Source organism: Bactrocera oleae, chromosome 4, assembly GCF_042242935.1.
Source record: "Bactrocera oleae isolate idBacOlea1 chromosome 4, idBacOlea1, whole genome shotgun sequence".
NCBI lineage: Eukaryota > Metazoa > Arthropoda > Insecta > Diptera > Tephritidae > Bactrocera > Bactrocera oleae.
In genome coordinates, this window is record NC_091538.1 from 9,522,982 (window position 1) to 9,538,029 (window position 15,048).

At 30.2% G+C, this 15,048-nt stretch overlaps 2 protein-coding genes, 1 long non-coding RNA gene and 9 other non-coding genes across 12 annotated transcripts; 1 reads left to right on the forward strand and 11 right to left on the reverse strand.

Annotated features, from left to right (window-relative positions):
- Positions 1-924: 924 nt before the first annotated feature.
- Positions 925-1,326, reverse strand: LOC118683176 (uncharacterized). The gene is made up of 2 exons (XR_011395827.1): positions 1,205-1,326; positions 925-1,112 (listed from the first exon to the last, which is right to left on the reverse strand). It is a non-coding gene; the product is annotated as an uncharacterized lncRNA (long non-coding RNA).
- Positions 1,327-4,010: 2,684 nt separating this feature from the next.
- LOC118683278 (small nucleolar RNA Me28S-Gm1083) lies at positions 4,011-4,099 on the reverse strand. The gene has a single exon (XR_004979202.1). It is a non-coding gene; the product is annotated as a small nucleolar RNA Me28S-Gm1083 (small nucleolar RNA).
- A 186-nt stretch (positions 4,100-4,285) lies between these two features.
- Positions 4,286-4,371, reverse strand: LOC118683285 (small nucleolar RNA Me28S-Gm1083). Its single transcript, XR_004979209.2, has one exon. It is a non-coding gene; the product is annotated as a small nucleolar RNA Me28S-Gm1083 (small nucleolar RNA).
- Positions 4,372-4,563: 192 nt separating this feature from the next.
- LOC118683284 (small nucleolar RNA Me28S-Gm1083) lies at positions 4,564-4,654 on the reverse strand. The gene has a single exon (XR_004979208.2). It is a non-coding gene; the product is annotated as a small nucleolar RNA Me28S-Gm1083 (small nucleolar RNA).
- Positions 4,655-5,289: 635 nt separating this feature from the next.
- LOC118683277 (small nucleolar RNA Me28S-Gm1083) lies at positions 5,290-5,374 on the reverse strand. Its single transcript, XR_004979201.1, has one exon. It is a non-coding gene; the product is annotated as a small nucleolar RNA Me28S-Gm1083 (small nucleolar RNA).
- Positions 5,375-5,528: 154 nt separating this feature from the next.
- LOC118683276 (small nucleolar RNA Me28S-Gm1083) lies at positions 5,529-5,617 on the reverse strand. Its single transcript, XR_004979200.1, has one exon. It is a non-coding gene; the product is annotated as a small nucleolar RNA Me28S-Gm1083 (small nucleolar RNA).
- A 276-nt stretch (positions 5,618-5,893) lies between these two features.
- Positions 5,894-9,090, reverse strand: Nop60B (dyskerin pseudouridine synthase 1 Nop60B). Its single transcript, XM_014229778.3, has 6 exons — positions 8,958-9,090; positions 8,445-8,813; positions 8,127-8,378; positions 7,632-7,906; positions 6,626-7,048; positions 5,894-6,518 (listed from the first exon to the last, which is right to left on the reverse strand). The coding sequence occupies exons 1-6, from the start codon at positions 8,968-8,970 to the stop codon at positions 6,306-6,308; spliced, it is 1,545 nt and encodes a 514-aa protein (XP_014085253.2). The 5' UTR covers positions 8,971-9,090; the 3' UTR covers positions 5,894-6,305.
- On the reverse strand, positions 7,139-7,277 carry LOC118683282 (small nucleolar RNA snoR639/H1). The gene has a single exon (XR_004979206.2). It is a non-coding gene; the product is annotated as a small nucleolar RNA snoR639/H1 (small nucleolar RNA).
- LOC118683283 (small nucleolar RNA snoR639/H1) lies at positions 7,335-7,472 on the reverse strand. The gene has a single exon (XR_004979207.1). It is a non-coding gene; the product is annotated as a small nucleolar RNA snoR639/H1 (small nucleolar RNA).
- A 574-nt stretch (positions 9,091-9,664) lies between the features above and the next one.
- On the forward strand, positions 9,665-11,566 carry LOC106614188 (borealin). The gene is made up of 4 exons (XM_014229780.3): positions 9,665-10,084; positions 10,152-10,260; positions 10,472-10,901; positions 10,971-11,566. Exons 1-4 carry the CDS (start codon positions 9,863-9,865, stop codon positions 11,161-11,163), a joined length of 954 nt encoding a protein of 317 aa, XP_014085255.1. The 5' UTR covers positions 9,665-9,862; the 3' UTR covers positions 11,164-11,566.
- Positions 11,567-11,917: 351 nt separating this feature from the next.
- Positions 11,918-11,989, reverse strand: TRNAQ-UUG (transfer RNA glutamine (anticodon UUG)). Its single transcript has one exon. It is a non-coding gene; the product is annotated as a tRNA-Gln (tRNA).
- A 775-nt stretch (positions 11,990-12,764) lies between these two features.
- On the reverse strand, positions 12,765-12,836 carry TRNAQ-UUG (transfer RNA glutamine (anticodon UUG)). The gene has a single exon. It is a non-coding gene; the product is annotated as a tRNA-Gln (tRNA).
- Positions 12,837-15,048: the final 2,212 nt, after the last annotated feature.

Sequence of the window (15,048 nt, forward strand, 5' to 3'; positions counted from 1 at the left end):
TATAAATTTCGCTTGTTATTACGTATTTTCGTTCGTTTTTACGTAACTTCGTTGAAATACTGTACCAAAAAACTTTCGTGTCCGGCAAAATAATCGACTTTTATCGATAACCACAATAGTGGGAAATTTTGTTTTTTGCGTGAAACGAGGTGGAAAATGAAACATGGAAACGAAATGTGTATACATTCGAAAATCAAAATGGCGATGCTGGTTTCAATTTGGCGCCAAACGTAGAAAACGTGTTTACCAATTGAAAAAATATTATTTATTATTATTGGATTCATTAAAAAAAAATATATCTACTATTTATTTTAAAAAATATTTATCTACTATTTATTTAAAAATATATATATCTACTATTCATTTAAAAAAATATATATATATTTACTTTAAAAAAATTCTATCTATTTAAAAAAAATATTTATGGAATTTGTAAAATGGCAAATTATTAATCAAACTAACCTCTGTGGTTAGATAACCTCTAAAACATTGCCAAAATGCTTTTCGTTAAGGTTTAATGTATATTTTTTACTATTCTTTGCGTTTTTATGATTACCGAACTACCGATAACAATTAAATCCCACCTACTTTGCAAGAAATAACTCAAAATCTCCGCAGAATGTCCATAATCCACGACTAACAAAAATAATTCTTACAAAAGTTATAAATGTATAGCATATTATCAGCGAAATTTTGACAAAAGCACTGAATAACTTCGATAAAACGCAGATTTTTCTTAAATTTCGTAGGTTAGAAATCGATTAATCGAGTTTTAAGTATTTTTCAACAAATTATTCCAAATTAACGTGTCGGCGAATAGTCTTCTTATTTTGTATACTTTTGGACCATCTTATGAAATCACATTATCGAAACTATTTTTCGTTTGAAGTTTGTTTTCTACGAACACACATTATAAAAAAAAAGTAAAGTTTTCATTTTGTTCAATTTATTCAAAACTTTTTTATTTATTTATAATTTACAGAATTAAATATTTTTTTTAGAATATTAGTAATAACTTCAGCTGTGATGTAAAGTGACTGCTCAAAACCCTCGGTTTCGCCAATTAACTTTAAATACATACCTTTTTGTAGCGTTAATTGCAGGGTTGAAAACTGTTGAAAAATAAGACAGCATTATTCGTAAATAAAAAAATTTCAATTAACAATAAAAACAATTAATATTATTAGTTATGCATCAGTAGGACCTATTTTTGAGGATATTTTGTTGCGGTTATTGTGAATCATGCCACAAAAATCAGCTTTCCTTGTTTCATCAATAAAACATAATTCTAGATTAATAAATAAAATTATCCAGTAAAGAAAGAAAGCTTACCTAAAAAACAAACAACTAAGGAAGAGGCGACCATTTTGAATGTTTATGCTTTCTGTTTCGGCGTCACTATTTCGGCCTTCATTTAAGGCACAGCGAGAGCTTATCAATAATCCACGACAGACGGGTCTACGTAACCGGAATGCATTCGCATTTTTAAACGGCCGAGGACTGTCAACTTGGCAGCACTTAAGCGTTGCTTCTAACCGCTACACCAACAACAATCAACGTTTTGCGCATTCTGTGAGAGAGACAAAGCCTTCATTAAAATCTTTTGATTATTTTTTACTGAATTTCCAAGCTAATAAATTATAAAACAATCAGTAGGACCTATTTTTGAGGATATTTTGTTGCGGTTATTGTGAATCATGCCACAAAAATCAGCTTTCCTTGTTTCATCAAAATCAAATAATGAAGACATATAAATATATTTTTAAATAACACAAAATTACCTTATAATCTCTCAAATAACAGTACTGCCAAGTCTATATAACCACTGTCTATGTTTAACTTATATTCGCCGAAGTCTCTTACACTCCAATAGTAATTGCCAGATTTTTTGTGAATAAAATTATTGCAAAGCAACCATAATATCGTGAAAGATGTGTTTCCTGATATGTTTCCTGTCGAAGGAAAAAACAATTTTTTGGTTAAATTCGTTTGAGACTTTTTTTGTAAACAATATATATAGGAATTTAGGTGTTAATCAGTAGGACCTATTTTAAGTTAAGTTTTGTTGCGGTTAATGTGAATCATGCCACATAAATCAGAATCCTTTTCTCATCACAAAATAATTATTATATTTATTTTTAAATACAGTTATAAATATTGAGCTGCGAAATTGTCAAGAACAGCTCGAAAACTGTCACTTTTTTGAATTTTGCTTTAGTAAATAGTACTCAAAGCGGTCAAGTAAAATGTAAAAAGACTATTTTGTGCAAAAATTTACAAAACAAAAAAGAAAAAAACAAAATACACAAAAATTTACAACAAAAAAATATACAAAAATTTACAACAAAAAAATTACAAAAAAAAAAAATACACAAAAAAATTAATAAAAAAAAAAATATACACAAAAATTTACAACAAAAAAATTCTGACACAAAAAGTTTTAAAAATTTACGTTTCGTAGGAAAATTTTATTTTAAAGTTCGATAGCTTCTTTTGTCGTGACAATTTCGCATTCTAGTATAGACTAACAGCAACATACCTGAATGTTTTTTTTTTTTTTGATCTGATGCAGTTTGTCCAGTTCGATACTGTAACGGTACGACTTATATCCGATCTAGTGTTGACATTTTAGTACAGACAATCCAAAGTTGAGCACATCAACCTGAAATTGTACAATACTCAAATTATGCTTAAATATAAGAAATATTTTTGCTAAAAATGCGCAAAAAATTTTTATATATGCTATGTGCTGGGAAGTATTGAGGCGATTATTTTTGAAGATTGGGCGTGGTTATTTCCCCGATTCCACTTATTTTCAGATTGTGTGAGCAGATGTTGAGAAGGCATGTTCGCAACTTATCATTTATGCGATATGTACTTTATTACCTATTAGAGCTCGGCCAGGACCACTTTTCAAAAAATTTTAAACCCATTTCCATACACTCCCCCCTCCTCCCTGCGGTTTTCTATACTGAATATATATACTAATGGTTGTAACTCAAGTTGTAGCTTAGTTATAGCACTGTATCCTGCTTGGGCGTGGCAATGATCCAATTTCGCCCAACTGCAAGTCAGATTTCTGCTTGACGTTTTAATTCGCTCATCCGAACTGGCTTTCATCTATTTACAAACCACAAGTTAGGAAGACATTTTCATGGCCAAATAAATTAGTGTTGACTTAATTTAACGCCGAATGGGGAATGTTGGGGTATACTTTCGAATTTTAGTTACTTAGTCCAATTTATTTAAATAAAATTTTATTATTTAATAAAAAAAATGTAAAATAAAAAACAAATTTAGAAAAAAATAATTAAATTAAAAAATAAGTTTGAAAAATAAAAAAAAGGTTAAAATAAATTTTAAAAAAATACTTCGAATTTTAGTTACTTAGTAAAATTTTTTGTAATGAATTCGTATTTTTTAATAAAAAAAATAATTAAAAAACCTAAAATTATATTAAAAAAATTAAAAGGTTAAAAAATTAAAAGGTTTTAAAATTAAAAAAAAATAATAAGGTTAAGAAATTAAAAAAACAAATAAAAAGGTTAAAAAAACAAATAAAATATTAAAAAAAAAAAATATTTAAAAAAAAAACTAAAAAAATTTAATTTAAAAAAAATTTAAATAAAAATTAAAAAAAAAAAATTTAATAAAAATTAAAAAAAAAATTTAATAAAAATTAAAAAAAAAAAATTTTATAAAAATTAAAAAAAAAAATTTAAGAAAAAACAATTTTATAAAAATTAAAAAATAATTTTCCTCGAGATATATGTACATACATACATATATAGTTTTTGCCTTCATAAACTTTTTCGACATTATAAATCGAAATTTATTTAAGTTTTTGACCCAATTAATTAAAGCCTTACCTGAATTTGTTTATCTAATCCATCCACTAATTTCTCAACATAACTTTTAGCACGGCTTGTGGCATAAAAAAAGGCTAAAAAGAAAAAAGGCATTAATTAGCAAAAAAAAAAAATCGATGTTTTGTGCAATATTGTTGAGCATTTTGGACTTCAGTAAGACCAATCAATTCGCATTCAACACTTTTTTATTTTTCAGTTAGGGGCGAAAGTAATTGTTCATCATGCAATTAAATTAAGTCAATATATATGTATATATTTTTACATATTTATGCTTACATTAATGAAAGTGAGTGCTGGCTGCGCACAAATTTTTAAGGCTCACATATTTTTCCCAGTGCCCATATTATATAACTGAAATTGAAAACAAAAATATTAATATTCTGGATATGAGGTGTTTTGATTGATGTGAATTGATTGCATATTTGTCAGTAAGACCAATCAAATCGCATTCAACATGATTTTTCTTCAGTTAGGGGCGAAAGTAATTGTTCATCATTTAAAATTAATTTATGATATGTCTTATTAGTTATATACACATTTAAACTTACATTTTGCAGTGCGATTTCCATATACCATATACATATATTTAATTGGTGTTTGAGCTAAACCAAAAGCAGCTGGAAAAGGAGAAGAAATATACGTTTTAATACACTTTCTTAGGAACAGAATAATTTTAATTTATTTTACATATACATAACTTTTATCAGTAAGACCAATCAATTCGCATTCAACATGAAATTATTATTTTTCAGTTAGGGGCGAAAGTTATTGTTCATCATTCAAGGAGTAAATTTAATGACTTACAACCAGGGTTGCGTATTTCTTTTATAAAAAAATTTTGGATTAAAAATTAACTTTTCCATTTTAAATTTACAATTTTTAATTCCAAACATTTTCGATTGAAAATTAGATTTTCATTTTGGATTAAAAATTAGATTTTAAATCCAATTTAATTTTTTAATACAAAATTTTATAATAAGTTATGTTATAACAATTTTTTTTAAATCTCAAATTATAAGCTTGGGATTAACACCTTTTTGTTATTTAATATTTGTTTTTTCCAATTCGGTATTTGGGATAATTTTTTTTTTTTCAATCCGTTACTTAAGATTATTTTTATTTTTCAATCCGGTATTTGGAACTAAATTTTTTTTTTTCAATCTTGTTTTTGAAAGCAGAAATTCGAAAATTGTTTTTGAACTAAGATTTTCGAAATTAAAAAAAATATAATAATAATAATAAACACTGCATTATCAGCAACCCTGCTTACAACGTACATAAATTTTATGCAACTTACATTTTCATAAAAAGGCTGCAACTAACGGAACGGCTGCAATTAGCGAAGCGGCAAAACAAAATCTGAAATAACACGAAAAAATTAGCAAATCTTGCCATATTTTATGCAATAAAACTGTATATAGCGTCGACTCAGTAAGACCAATCAATCGCATTCAACAGTTAGATTTTTTCAGTTAGGGGCGAAAGTTATTGCTCATCATGTGAAAACGAAAACATTATTTATTTATGTATATATTTGAAAACTCACCTTAATATAATTTATTTATGACTGAGAGAGACCAAATCCAATAATTCAAACTGTAAACAAAAAAACAACTTTTTGAGTAAAGGAAATAGTCATAATGTATAAGTACATAAACATAGCTGGATTCAGTAAGACCAATCAATCGCAATCAACATGAAATTATTATTTTTCAGTTAGGGGCGAAAGTAATTGCTCATCACATCAATATTATATATATATTTTTTTTTGTTTAATAAATTTACCTGCATATATAGATTACGTTTGAATTAAACTGCGTGTATATTTTTGGATATCCTTCAAATTTCAGGCTATTAGTTTGGTAAGCTGAAGTCTGCAAAAAGAATGGTGTAATATAGTTTATACATAAACAAATAAAGCTAAATACTAACCTTAATATATGATATACAAAAAATTATTAAACCTTGAAAACTGTAAACAAAAACCTTAACACGATTATATCGCCAAAACTGCTTTAAAAAAGTTTATATTCATTTTATAGGCTACATTATATATTTTCGTGTTTTTGTTGTCAGCTACAAATTGGTAATATACCATTTTTACAGTTGAGAAATTAAGTAGTCTACATTTACCAGACTTATCTTTAACCTTATAGCTACAATATGCATTATTATTGTATTAATTTGTATATTTGCTGATGTCGACTATTGTGTGTTGTCAATTCATACAAAAATATATGTCTTGAAAAACCATATATGTACTGAGGCTACTCAGACTTGTTTGTTAGTCAACTCTACATTTTTTGCAAACAATTTTTGTATTTAAAAAAAAAAACAGTAAACTAATATTAACGCAATAGATCGGTACTATATAAAATGCACTGCAATACAGTTCATGGACTCGAATTAAACCATCTTTAAGGGCTTAATTCTTGCCTAAGCTTCTTTCTCTCTATCTTTGTCCTTCTTCTTCTTCTTCTTTTTCTCCTTCTTTTCTGTCAACTCCGCCTCCTCTTCCACCACTACTGCTGCTTCGGGAGCCTCTTTATCTGATTTGTGCTTCTTCTTCTTCTTCTTTTCAGACTTTAAAGTATCATCTTGTACGACTGTTAGGGCATTCCCATCTTGGCTGGACGCACTCAGTTTACGCTAAAATAATATATAAACAAATTAGACAACTCAAATCCCCAAAATTTTTAAATATTATTGTGGCACATGCGATAACTCCAACACACATCAAAATAACTTTTTCTTACCTTTTTGCCCTCCTCTGTGCTGCCACCATTTGTTGGTGTTGTATTTTGTGGCGCTACAGCTGCCGCAGGCTTCTTTGCATTGTAATCGACGAAGCCGGTTAACCACTCCTTGGGTGTATTTTCATTTGGACGTCCATATTTATCTAATTTTCCTGCCGCAATAAGTGCTTTCTTTGCTGAAGCTTTAGGTCCCAGGCCCCATTTACGCGGATACGTATCTCTCTCCATAATAACACGTTTGATCTTAGCTACGACACCGTGATCACATGATGCCATTGTTGCTGTCGTCATTTGAGCAATAGCCAAGCAAATTGCCTCACCCTTTGTTGTGACGATAACAATTTCTTTATCGATTTCAATACCATCTTCATAGCGTAAAACACCGGGCAACATGATTTTGGCACCGTAACAAACAGCATTGACCTAAAAAAAAAAACAAAAAAAAAGTACGTTAAAATTAAAAATTTTGGCAAATTTTAGGAATTTTATAATGGACAACTTTACATATACATATGTGCTCCGAATCATTCTTTGGTGCAATAAATTTATTTGATATTGCTACATACACACATCGGATAAACATTGTTGTTCCCAATCATAGTCACAGGGAAAATTGGAAATATATTTTCCCTGCCGGCTTATATCATGGGGTCAATAGTATTGCTATAAATCACAAATAAATATAAAGTAATATAACTAGAGAAACAAATGTATTCTGAATAAATCTTTATTTTGAAGCAGGTAAGACACCTCGAAATATACACACATCGAAAATAGGTTTATGTTCCCAATCATAGTCACAGAAAAAACTAAAGAGTATTTTTTCTGCCGGCTTATATCATGGGGTACATACATATTAATATTAAATTAAAAGAGAAATAAGAGATATTTTAGCATTAAAGTATTAATAAGTTTTAAGTTTATGCATAAAAGTGAAACATTTCTAAATTTAACTTGAAGCAATTTAACAAAGAAAAAACACATATATATTGGAAACAATACTTACCGAGCTATCTTTCATTATAATGCGTTTGTGGTTAACAAGTAAACCTTCTAATGGTTTGATTACTCGTCGCAACATAGACTCGTCTTTGTGATTTTCATACAGGTACATAGCATCTAAAACATCATGCATCGTCACCATACCGTCACGCTCAGATTGTATTCCGGAACGTACACGCCTCAGTTCTAGCATTTGGCCACCAACCCCTAGCACTAGGCCCAAGTGCACGCACATGGTACGAATATACGAACCCGCCTCACAGCTAACCCAAAAAACACCTTTAGCATATGACGCAAATTTGAAATAGAAAGCATAACAATACATAAGGAAATGTACTTCTGTATTTTTATAAACAAAAGCTTTATATTTTAATTTGGCATTTATTATTATAAATTGAAAATAACACTACTCATATTGAGATGAGTTGTTAAATCAATATGCCCATGCCTTCTTATTTATAATTATAGAAAGAACAATATACGTAAAAACTCCACTTACCCATATTACGAGCCTCATCATAATCCAACAATTTACTGTCATAAACTGTACGAACACGCAACTGTCTTTTAACTGCTGAAATTAAAGGTGGTCGTTGGAAAAGTGCACCACGTAACTTTTCCAAACCTTGACGAACTTTTGCTACCGATTCCACTGGCGAGTGTAGCTTAAATATGGCAACGTATTCCTTACCAGCACTTTGTTGCGACTTAACCAGACGAGTTGCGCGATCAATGCACACAATAAGACAACCTAGAATGTAATGCCAACATTCAATATAGAATACCAGCTCTAATTTGCATATAACAATATATTTACCTGTCACTTTTGGATCAAGTGTGCCAGAGTGTCCAGTTTTCTCAACCTTTAGAATTTTCTTTATCCAGGCGACAACTTCGTGCGAACTCGGATTAGATGGTTTATCCAAATTAATGAAACCCGACTTCATATATTCTTGAATATCTCTATTAAGTGGCGATGATCCATGTGGTAAAGGAGTATAGTGATTGGTACGCACGTTCAGTTTATCGAAATTCTTCAACAACAAAGGCCATTGTGAAGCATCTAACTTCACAGATTTTTCAGATGGCTTAACAGAAAAATCACCAGTTTTTTGTAGCGTTCCAAGATCATCTACATCTATTGGCTCTTCCTTAATTTTCTTCTTTTTCTTTTCCTTTTTGATTTCTACAAATTTTAAGAAAAACCACGCGGTATTTTTTTAAATAAACGTACACGATTAAAGCGGCGATATACATTATTTTGAACAATTAAAGTCTTAGTGAAAATAGTTTTTCTTTAAACATTAATAACGACCAAATAATCTCTTACCAATATCCGCCATTTTTTCAAATTTATTCACAACTTTATTGGACAAATATTTAACACGTTTTATAAAGCAACACGTCCGGCGAATGAAAGGAAGGTTAGAAACAGTCAGAAGAACAAGATGTCAAAATGTAGAGTTGTATTAAAAATTTATCTAGGACGAGAACCGATTTGGACACGTGTTTGACACAGAGTGACTATTTCTCATTAGTATTTGAACACACAGGCAAAAAAATTATTTTAATATGTACAAGCAATCAAAAGTTGTTTCGAAATTTTCGAAACTTGTTTTGAAATATTATGAAGATGCTATCGTTTTTTTAATAAAAATTTAATAATGCATTCAAAGAACTTGTCGCGTTCGTAATTAATATCTGCTGAATTCGACTTTCGTTCAAGCTCATTAGATCAATGCCGAGGTCTTGCTGATGTACCGATAAGCCCTTTATTAATTGTAACATAAAAAGTATTGGATGTATTTGAATATAATTTAGAGAATTGTAATGCGGTTATGAAGCATAAACTCTTTGTGTAAGTGTATTTTAAGTTAAGATATATAAGTTTTGAGCGTAAATTACTTCTCAGAGAACATAAATGTTTGTTAATTTAATCTTGAAAATTTGGCAACATTGTTGAATTCACGGCAACCCTGGAAACTGCAACTCTACCTGTGTTGCTGAAAACAGCTGAATATATAAGTTGGATAACGTTGAATTTACAAAATTCAAAATGGCATTTTTCGGTCTTGTGTGAAATCTATTTGATTATTTGAGCGCCAATAATACACATTTGTTAAGTAAAATTTACTACAAAAAGACTGAAAAATACGCCATAACATAATTGTCAATATTATATTGGCTTAAAAAGAAATTTTTATAGTAATAAACCGACGATTTGTTAATAAGAAAATGCCGCGTACGAAGGTTTCCAAGTCTACCAAACGCTTTCGTGAAACGTCTAGTTGTGAAGAAAAATTGCGGGAGTTCGAAGCATCATTTGATGGCTATTTGCACGCATTAGAATTAAAAGGAAAAGCGCAAATAAAATCTATTGAAGACAAGTTTTATATGTTACTAATGGGCACAGATTCCAATGTGCTTGATTTACTAATGGGAGATGTACTGTCTTTGGTATGCAACACTGATGAATATTTCCAAACATACATATTCCATAATTGTAATATTTGTTTTATTTAAGAATTTAACTAAACCTGAAGATTACAAAAAACATTTGAATACTTTGGCGGGAAGCAATAGCGCTGGAGTGAAACAAACCTCGGGAAAGCAATTAAACCCAAATGATGAAGGTAAATTTAAAACAAAACAAACAAATTAACATAATTATAATATTATTTTTACTATGGGGAGAAATGTATTAAATTTTGGTGTTGGCTCTTTTTTCTCTTTCGCTTTTACACATTTTGTAACAAACATACATCATCACTCGCATTTCCATACTTGGTCACAATTTTGAATGCATACACAAAATATAAAAACAAAAACAAAAATTGGTAAAAGGTTACCTTACAGAGGATAGCACAAATGGTGGCAGTTCAGTTGGTGTCTCAACCTCAATTTTAAGTGCATATAGTCGGGCATCAATTAAACAACAGCAACAGCGTGGTCGTACTCCTGGACCACTAAGTTCAGCTAGAGCACGGCGTCCGCGTCGTAGTCGATCAGCTTGCGATGATTTAGTGCAGGTGTCGACAATAAAATCTTCAACAAGTTCCTCTACCGTTATGGATACTCGTATATCGCGGAGTAAAATGCGCACACCGACCGCTACTCGTTCCAAGGCTTTAAGTGCTGATCGTTCATCACAAGTCTGCGGACAACAGTTCTCAATGACAATGTCGGCGTCATCTCCGGCGGCAGCATTTTTACGTTGGCCGAAACCTGGTGAGGTGGTATTGTCCAAATGTGGTAGTCCCGTAGTTGCTCATGTGTAAGTTTGTTACATAAGATTTACAATAAGATTATTTTTTATTATTTACAAGTTTTTTTTTTTATGTAGGATGCCTGATAAATTTGCCAATGTAAATATACCTACAAAGAATGGTGTGTTTTCATTGCGACCAAAGAAACTGGACGAACTTAAATCGGACATCATAGATGCTATTGATGCAGACACACTTAGCCAAATCAAAACATTACATGATAACTTAAATTTGATTATGAAAATGGCTGATGGCTCCTCAACGAAATAGAGCTTATCATTCAATTCAACTATTCATTTCATTTATATAGTATTACTTACTTTCTTCACTAAATATAATGTAAACATTATAATTAACTTAATTTATCACATTTTACACAGAACTATTCCTTTTGTAATGAAATTGTTGAAACATATCTAATATACATATGTGGAATCTTGTAAACACATTGTAATAGAACGAACTTTTGGCGTATCAAGAGGACAAAGTTCGAAAGGATTATCATCCTTGTTAGAAACTTGTGAATAAGATATGTAAAAAAAAATTCTCGTGTAGAAAAATATTTTATTTAAATCGCATAGAAAAGCGTTAAAACCAATAACATTTTATGAAACAAGTTCTTTTAATTATGTAAAATTTAATAAATAATAAAGCAGTTAAAATAAATTTGAAATTGAGCGTTTTGTAATTTTCTTTGATGTGTTTTATTAATTTACGTAAGGTGGATAAGTGCAAATAAGAGCTTAACAAAATATACAAATGAAATAGATGAATGCAAAACAGAGCAATATTGTATTCGTCGTTAATCGTTAACTGCAATTTTAATAATAATTAATATTATAAAACAAAATATGTAAACATCAAGTACTGCTAGATTTGCTATTTAGAAAGCTTTAGAAATAATTTTAGAATTATAAAATTTATTTATTTTAACTTAAGAAAAGAAAAACTTAAATTAAAAAATATATAAATTGGTTTATAATAAAAATTTACTAAAGATGTAAAAAAACGATAATGAATATTAAGGTTCTACCGAGATTTGAACTCGGATCGCTGGATTCAAAGTCCAGAGTGCTAACCATTACACCATAGAACCGCTTACTTTAATTTTCACATTGTGTTATTTCAACTGCAGCCGCTTTAACATTACCATTTCCGCTTTAACATTCTATGTTAATGCCAAAATTAACTAATAACAGATTAGTTTGTTCTATTAATTAACAGTGTAAGTTACAGAAAATTATAGTACATATGTATGTACTTGAGCATATGTATAAGCGTCGTATTTGAAATGTTTGAGAATTTGTGATCCAATATTAGATATGTATGTATAAGTATATACATAAAAGTTTTATAACTCATACTAAAAATGATTACCAGAGAATCTGTAGCAGTCACCTACATTTTTGTTTAAATAAATTCATATTATATACATATGCACGATATCAGAAACAAAATCTAGAAATTAAGTGACTTATTTAGTGAACTGAAATTATATAGAACCAGACCGAATCGCGAGTTCAGAGATAGTAAATATATTGTTTTAACAAACTAAATGTTGCATGTACTTTTCAACGCCTGTGTTCTCAAAAACATGTTGATATCGAAATACTTAGTGAGCAAAACGAATTATCCGTTTTAGTTTGAAATACAAATCTTATATAAATTTAAATATTAAATGCTCTCCTGCGTTTCTTATACAGTTAAAAATTTTTGAGATCAAAAACGAAGCCAGCACAAATTTAATTGCGAGTTTTTGTTCTTTTGCCGGGTTGGAATTATTTTTTATATTTATGTATGAATGCTTCGTTCACTTTAAAAATATGTTCCAAAAAATACAGTTATAGTTAAAGAAAGCTTAACTATTATTAAGGTTCTACCGAGATTTGAACTCGGATCGCTGGATTCAAAGTCCAGAGTGCTAACCATTACACCATAGAACCCTCTTACAAACACACATGCTAAATGACATTTTTCTCTTTTTGCGCTTATCCAAATTAATTCGGCTATTCAATGTCACCGTACGACGCGTCGCGACGTCTTCCGAATATCAGCTAACCATACGCACAATTATTTGATTGGAAACACAAATGTCTCATACCTAGATGGCTATACAGCTACCCAGCTGCTTAAAATGCACTTAAAATTATGTATTTGCATAGGTATTTACATTAGCCCTACATATAGATTAGTATGATAATTACTTAAAATAATCAAATTGATATGAATTTTTATACCCTACACAGTGTATTTTAAGTTTGCCACGAAGTTTCTAACACACAGAAGGAAATGTCGGAGACCCTATTAAATGCATAGGTAATGTCAGCATAATGAGCTGAGTCGATTTAGCCTGTGCGTCTGTCCGTCCGTCTATATACATATATACACACTAGTCCATCCGTTGTTGAGATATCGAACTGAAATTTTGCACCTGTCCTTTTCTCACCAAGAATAAAGTTCTTGTAAGGAACCTTTTGTATTTATGAAGGGTTGTAACTCTATTTTCATCATTCTCTGAAATACTAGTTACATCGAAATATTACAACTTCAACACAAATGAATAATTATGTGTACAAAAAATGCCGTAGCTTCTTGGGGCGAAAAGGACGTGTGCGAAATTTCAGATCGATATCTAGAAGCTGTAGTGCACCTAACACGAGCGTGTACTTCATATTTTACATGGATTAAAAAGCTGTTTGGAAAGTTAGTGCCGCACACGTTACAATCCAACAAAGACTGGATCAAAAAAAGATTTCTCAGCATAATTTGAAGCCTTTTAAGCAGAATAAAACCGCTTTCTTGCCTCGTTTTATAGCCATGGATGTGACTTGGATCTCCCATTATGATGCTAAATTGAAACAAGAACGTTTACAGTGCACTAAAGCTGGTTGTTCAGCTACAAAGCAGGTGAAGTCACAACGATCAGCAAAGAAGGTTATGGCACCACTTTTTTTGGGATGCAAAAAGAATTTTGTTGTTTGATTATCTGCATAAAGGTAAAACATTCAATGTAGAATATTACTGCAGTCTTTTGTATCAGCTGGATGAAAAAATTCGTGAGATAAGACCTGGTTTGCAGCACAAACAAATCTTTTTTCATCAAGACAATGACAAAATTCAACGAATAAAAGTACGAATTGCTTGAGCATCCACCGTAATCATTAGATTTGACTGCCAGCGAATACTACCTCTTCAGAAACCTGAAATAATTCTTTCGTGGTAAGTGTTTTTCGTCGAATGAAGAAGCTATTACAGGGACGGGTATTTTGCAGAGCTTCCGGAAAGTCATTATAGGGATGGCATAAAATTATTGGAGGCTCATTGGAATAGGTGTATTGAAGTTAAGCGAAATTATATTGAAGAAAAAATATATATTTAGTACCAAAAACAGTATTTTTTCATTTCGAGCGCAGAAATTTTTCAACCAACCTGTATTTCGTGTTTGCATTGTATCGCTTCTTAATTTCTAAGCACAAACCCGTCCTTAAATTATGTATGTGATAATTTAGCAGACAAAATCTCTAAATTTTGAAACGATAATTATTTTCGGGCTGTCGTAAGCAGCTTTAATGTCGCCAACAGATGGTGCTATCGTTTTCCTGTTTTTTCTTTCAAAATTTTTCGCAAGCGCAAACCCTACTTACCATTGCATAAACAGCGCTCCAGGTAATATCCATGTGTGACAATATATTTCTTGTATGCTTTGTTGTTATTTGCATTGCTGTTTCTTGTTGCTAATTGTTTTTACCATTCATTATTTCATTTAATTAGACAACGCATTTTAAGATTTATTTATGGTTATTTATTTTTTTTACCTTTAACATTATATAGTTGTTGTGGTGGTGTTGATTACTTATGCGTTACAAATTACATTTATAAAGAAGTATTGTTTTTGTCTTTTATTTTTATTTTAAGATTGTGTCGTGTTTCGACGCTCAAAAGATCACCAAAGTTACTGGATTCCCATATTTCGTTTTCGTTTAAGCATACAATTCATACATCATATGCATAGAGATGAATGTATGTAGGTATGTTTTTTTATTTTATTTTTTTGTTTATATGTATGTGTCCGAAAATGCATAAATGCCTAAAAATGTGTACGTTATCTCAATATGCCAAGTGAGTACATACTCGTATGTATGTATGTTTTTTCTC

What these genes read in the sequence shown, in the direction of transcription:
- Nop60B (XM_014229778.3), bottom strand. An exon ending in ACTTGATCCAAAAGTGACAG is followed by an intron (nt 8,379 to 8,444) that starts GTAAATATATTG and finishes ATTACATTCTAG; the next exon opens with GTTGTCTTATTGTGTGCATT. An exon ending in TGATGAGGCTCGTAATATGG is followed by an intron (nt 7,907 to 8,126) that starts GTAAGTGGAGTT and finishes CATATGCTAAAG; the next exon opens with GTGTTTTTTGGGTTAGCTGT.
- LOC106614188 (XM_014229780.3), top strand. Translation starts at nt 9,863, where the DNA reads ATGCCGCGTACGAAGGTTTCCAAGTCTACCAAACGCTTTCGTGAAACG. An exon ending in TGGGAGATGTACTGTCTTTG is followed by an intron (nt 10,085 to 10,151) that starts GTATGCAACACT and finishes GTTTTATTTAAG; the next exon opens with AATTTAACTAAACCTGAAGA. An exon ending in AGTCCCGTAGTTGCTCATGT is followed by an intron (nt 10,902 to 10,970) that starts GTAAGTTTGTTA and finishes TTTTTTATGTAG; the next exon opens with GATGCCTGATAAATTTGCCA.